The 6,515-nt window shown below is 28.3% G+C and overlaps 1 protein-coding gene across 1 annotated transcript; it reads right to left on the bottom strand.

Moving 5' to 3' along the window:
- Positions 1 to 4,832: 4,832 nt before the first annotated feature.
- OCT59_026329 (uncharacterized protein) lies at positions 4,833 to 6,168 on the bottom strand (the record flags this gene model as incomplete). The annotated part of the gene is made up of 3 exons (XM_066143108.1): positions 4,833 to 4,878; positions 4,969 to 5,172; positions 5,279 to 6,168. The coding sequence occupies 3 exons, from the start codon at positions 6,166 to 6,168 to the stop codon at positions 4,833 to 4,835; spliced, it is 1,140 nt and encodes a 379-aa protein (XP_065992660.1).
- Positions 6,169 to 6,515: the final 347 nt, after the last annotated feature.

Raw genomic sequence — 6,515 nt, 5'->3', positions numbered from 1 at the left:
AAGAGTACTGATTTTCCCGAATGAAGTATGATACTGTCAATGGCCTTAAGAGTATTCAATGAATCAAACATTTACTAAATTTATCGTAAAACTTATCCCAGCCTAACTTGTTCTCATCGAAGAAATAGCTAATCCTTTTCGAATTTTGCTGTCTGCATTATCACCATCATATAACGAAAGTCCATTATACGTAATACAAACGCTGGTTGAATTACGAATAATGACCCTTCCATTATCCTGAGAATTTTTTTTAAAATAATTACTAACAAGTTTAATATCTTTACCTTTTAAACTAGCTAACTCGTCAAAAAAGAATGATTTTCCTCCTCCTGGTGCAGATTAAAGTGCGAAAAGTGGATGTAATTTTTTATCGCTAAGACTTTTGCATTACTGGTTTCACAATACCGTTTATAAATATAATTGTATGTTTCGCGCAGAATATCGTCTCTACCTTTTCTTATCTATTATCGCACAATTTGTGTGGCTTTGTGAAATCAGTTTTGATCCCTCTTTTATTCTCTTCATCCTCCGTTAAAACTTTACTATTGATTCAGGAGAAGATCTTTCAGAATACATGAAAAATGTTAACATAACATATTACTTCCATCATGCAAGAATACGAAATTTATATAGTTTATTCTTCGCGTACCTAGTTTCTCTTTTTTCGTTATATTTGCCTTGTCTAAGTCCGAACCTTCCGCTTTCCTTTCACTAATCGAATAAAAAATTGATAATTCATTACTGCAAATCACTTACCAGTGGTGGCGGGCACTTGGATGTTATCCGCTGCATCATCATCTTTTTATCTTCTTGGCACTAAATTTTTCTTCAATGTTAACTTCCTTAACATTTTTAAGTAGGGATACGTCTTTTTCAGTTTCCAAAGGATCAGATCAGCATAATCAATGTCTAACGGTTTACTTTTCTTATTCCAAATAAGATATTCAACATTACCCTCCTTTATAGAGTTGGTACCAAGAACGTTAACCGAAAAAATATTATCAAAAAAAGTGTGTTCTAAAGTAAACAATTTAACGATACTTCTATTTTGGACATAATTCTGTAAAAGTAATAAAATGAATTTTTTAGAAAAATTATTTTTAGAGTTTGCATGAAAAATTCTCGATGAGGAATTATCATGAGTATTTATAAAAAAAAGGAGAGTTATTGTTACGCAATTTTTCAGTCGTACGGTTTACCGTATTTGACTAGCGTGACCGAAATTTTATAAGGTCTTAGAGAAACACCCGTTCACATCCACGAAGATTATCTAAAAATTTTATACCGATAAATATAATTTAATCTAATATTTATACAAATTATATTTTTTGATCAATTAAGCGATGTATATAGACCGTTGGAACAACAAATCAGATAATCGTCCATTTTAAAACACTCATTTTTTTGGTAGAATCTTCAAATTCTTTATAAATATGATCAGGATAAAATGAAATTGTCAGTAAAGATATCGACAAATTGAATAATAGGAATAAATTGATAGTTTTCTTTAATGTTTCATAATTTTTCATTATTCCATCTTGTTCTATCATTATTTCTCAATTCTCAAACCAAAAATCTGTTGATCGACGAATATACATCTAGATGTTCTTCTATGATCTCGGTAAAGGATTTTGTATAAATTCACTTTTAAATCACCTGTTGGTCTTTAATAGATAGGATTAGAATTCCCAACGCTGTTATTAAAAAAAGAAATAATTATTCAACCATCAGATAGAGCCACGTGATTAGTGTCAGTAATTCCGGTCAGCATTTTGCCGGAGCTACGAAAATATATATAACTGAAACTCTGTCAATTAAAACGAACCATAGAACCTTAAAATGAATTTTACGCGTTAAAAAATTTGTTTAGAAACACTCTAAGAAGTATCGTAAAGATAGATCGTATTTTTCATAAAAATAGATTAAAATTGTTATTTTTGCTTATCAATGTTGTCTCAAATAAAGGAATAGGTAGTGATTGTCAAATGAAGCATGTAACGTTAGAACGTTTGTTGGTAGCAGCAAATTAAAAGCGTGCACAAAAGAATTATAAGCATTGTTTTTTTTGTTTTCATTCTATTCATTTTAATAAATTTCAAAGAAACATAAAGATTAATTAAAAGTAATAAAAAGTAATAAAAAGTTATAGAGGAAATAAAGTGTTTAAGTACCAATATATTTGACAATAACTATAATAGATAAGAAAATTTAATATTTTACTAGTTTCATTTAAACGTTGATGAATATAGTTTGATCCTATCTACAATAAGTTCTTTTTATTGACTATTTCCCTCCATTTCATCACTAAAACAATTTTGTTCACCTACTGAAATACGAGTGGTTTACAGTTTCTTGGTACTTGTCCACTTACCAAAGCGCAAATGTCCCTCCTATCAAATCATAAGATGTTTCTCAGTTACCCAATAGATTTAGGTCTGCAGAAATATCAATGCATTTCTTTCAACTTCGGTCAGAGAATAGTGTATTGCTAGCACAAATTGACAAAAAAAGTTTTACAAAATTTAAAAATGATGATAAAGACGAAAAAACAATACTTTAACAGTCACGGGAAATTATTAACTGCTTATATAATTATTACATCACGGGACTAGCTATCAATAAGTAATCACCGAAAAACTAGTCGCATAATTGGCGTAATCGACGTAACAAATATTGTCTAATAATTAGACGCGAAAATGTGAACTATTAATTACTATAATTATATAATGATCAAAGAAATGTGTCAGCACATCGATATTCAATGAATATAAATACATCATGGAGCAAATTTTATTTTTATCCTTTTTCTTTCCTCTTTTTTTCTTCTATTATATTTCGTCAAGTATAGTGACAATCAACTCTCCAACGTTAAAACATACTTGAGCGAATACAAAATTTTGAAGTTTAGTAGAGAAACCTGTGTTTAATCCTTGGTCCTTAGTCCCATAGTTCAAAATTATATGATTATATGGGTAAAATGAGAGGTGATGTGAGTTGGAGTGATTGGTGTGGTGATTAATTAGTGGGTTTGTGGGTTGGTATATTGTGGTTGGTATGATCTATAGATAACTTCACAATTTGTCACCTCTCTTTAACTAAATATTACCTAATACAGAAATATTTTGTTAAATCATAATTTATTTATCCAAGTTGTATCATTAATTGATGTTTTAATACGTATCATTATTAACGTCACGTAAAGAAAATTGTACTTGTTCATTTATAATATACATGACTAAACACGAGACGCCATGCGCAAATATAATACTAATAGGCTGACCAATAATAATTTATTAAAGATTTAACGTATTAACTTAAATTGTTTCTTATAATAAATGTATTGTCAATCGTGGGGTATTACGCTAGATTGGAAATTTTTATAATAAAATCCAATCCAATTGAGTCCTCAAACGTGAAGCATCGACTCAATCCAATCTAAACGAATTATGAATTCATCCCTCAAGTTGTAAATACAAATATTTTTTAAAAAAAAGACTATATTAAAATTTCCTTTTGTATCACGTCACGCGATATTTAGCCATGAAAACTATACAGATAATTTATACTAAAGATAAAACCATTAGCAGCAATACAAATTAATCGAATTACACATCTTCGTTAAAATAAAAATTGTGTTTCATACCTTTTAAGATAAATTTTTTGTAAATCTTTCACTATCAACAAATCAAATTAATAAATATTATTTATAGCTATTTTTCGCTATTCCAAATAAGGAATTTTGCAAGAAGGGCTTGTACTACAATAAAATATTTGCATGCAAAAAAATCAGGTTTTAAATTACCATATTTGGTATATTTTAGGATAATTATACAAATTAATGCTCATTATGCTCATTTGCAAGCTATTATCACACCTCTCACGAAATAAATCTTCCTGAACTTTAATAATATGTAACAATAATTTTAACTAATTTAAAATTATTTATAATATCTGTTAATATTATCTGTAATTAATTGGGCGTATTCACAAATATTGTTCTCAGAAACCATCGGCCGGCTCCGTAGATTATCATTGGAATTTTTTGGTATTGGAATGATCCCACATACATACTTGTACTAATAATTCTGTATCATTTATCTTGAAGCAATCAAAAACTATTTTATATAGTACTGAACAAGTGTGGCGGTAGTAAGAGATATAGCAATAACAATTGAAACGGATGAAACGAGCTATTATGGATCAAATTATGAGATTATATCAATCACAAAAAACGGAGTACTAAAAAAAATTTTGATAACCTCCTTTGCGTATCAAAAATAGTAAACAATATTAAGTTTATTTACTGCACAGTTATTGTAATAAAATCCAAAAATAATATGTATGTTACTTAAAAATCATCATAATGAACAATTTTGTATCGCAAATAATAACTTTGTTATTTTATTATTTATTGTAAACTGAGACAAAATTCAACTTCAATTTAAATTCACAAAAAAAAAAAACCAAAATTTAAAAGAAATATACTAAACCAATTAATTAATGATAAGAAAAAAAAAGAAAAAAAAATAATAATAAACCATCGAAGAGAAGGAAGCTCGAGTAGGAAACAAAAAGGAAAATAAAACTTGACATCCTTATAAATACAAATGAATATAATACAAATGAATGGTAATACAAATGAATAATAAATTATAATTATTTTCATAATTTAATCTCTTTTTTTTTCATATGCTAACTAGTAGTTACAACATTTTTAAGTAATCTCAACAGCATATACTGTTGTGTCAGCAAATGATTACGAACTGGTCAGTGAACAAATATCCGGTGTTATAATTGACACGAATATTTATGAAACGTAAAATCGTTTTCACTCATTTTTTAACTCCTACGTAAATTCGATTTCTGAAACCAGCAATGCTAAAAAGATTGATTCAATCATAAGTTTTAAATTTAAAATTTTACAACAAATAACAATGATGAAAATGACAATTCTTTTTTAATAATTACCTCTTGATCTCATCTACATTTTGTGGATCGTTGGCAGCCACAAGTTTATGTGATCCGCGTGCATCGGCCGATTTACGTTTAACGGATTCGCATTTAAAAAAATCCCAATCTTCAATTTTTAGTTCTGGATATACATCTTCAACTGATCGTCTGATTCCAATAGCCGAATAATCGTTGAAATGAACAAATTTCATTATTTTCTTCCTAACATTTTTATATTTAAACAAAAGTAGTAATTAATTAGTAATTTAATTATTAGTAATTTAATTAAGAAAAAGATTAATCTTGAATATAATAAATATATTCGTACGTTCTTGGTATGATAGATTTCTTATCTTTAAGAATTAATTCAAAAGTGTTAGGATCTCTTTTTTTATTGGATGCAATTTTCGTCGTGAATTGAATATTCTTAATTTTACAATTTTTTTGAAGTTTTTGGGAATTTATTAAATTCTCTACTGGCATTGCTGTATGATTCGATTGAGGTGATAATAGCAATACTTCAGGTTCTCCATTTTGATCTATGCTATACGTGCCTGATGTTGATGTTTGTAATTGTTGTGGATAACTGTGATATATAAGCGGAGATTGTTGTGACTGTTGTGGATAACTTTGATAAGTTTGTTCACTTAAACTATTTCGTAATTGATGTACGTGTTGTAAATAATTTTGATATGCAGCTAAAGTTTGTTCGCTTAAACTATTTCGTAATTGATGTACGTGTTGTGGATGATAACTTTGATATGCAGCAAAAGTTTGTTCGCTTAAACTATTTTGCAATTGATGTACGTGTTGTAAATAATTTTGATATGCAGCAAAAGTTTGTTCGCTTAAACTATTTCGTAATTGATGTACGTGTTGTGGATAACTTTGATATGCAGCAAAAGTTTGTTCGCTTAAACTATTTCGTAATTGATGTACGTGTTGTGGATAATTTTGATATGCAGCTAAAGTTTGTTCACCTAAACTACTTTGTAATTGATATGCATTAGCTTCACATAATCTATATGGTGATTGGGCTAGAATTGGCGCAAATATACGTCGGTTATTGCGAAGTGCCATGGGTGAAATCTGAGAAATTGGTGAATTTGAAGCTGAATACGATCCGTAAGCATTAGACAAATTATATATAAGCATTTGTTGTATTTGATTCTGTCCGAATTCGGGACAATCCAGTTGTGTAACATTGTTTTGAGTCATTTTTAATACGATTTTAATGTTTGATGATGAAGAATAAGAATTTAAAAATTTCGATTCAACAATCAAACAGGAGTCCTTTAAATAAGTTCGGTGTGTTGGGTTCTCCTTAATATTTACTAATTTGTAAATTGTCTTTAACAGTTAAAATATCTGTTTCGTAATAATATTCTTGAATTGTAGAGTGTGGCGCAACAGATATTCGAGATATTTTTGGCAGATAAACTGATAGCTGCATAAAATGTTTATTATGTTTATCAGAACACCAACACATAAGTAAAACAAATAAAATTAAGGTTAGAATTTATAATTCTCATTATTTGTATTAATTTAATTGTAAATTCATCGTT

This window comes from Rhizophagus irregularis, chromosome 6 (assembly GCF_026210795.1).
Source record: "Rhizophagus irregularis chromosome 6, complete sequence".
Taxonomy (NCBI): Eukaryota; Fungi; Glomeromycota; class Glomeromycetes; order Glomerales; family Glomeraceae; genus Rhizophagus; species Rhizophagus irregularis.
This window is presented reverse-complemented; position numbering and strand designations above follow the sequence as displayed.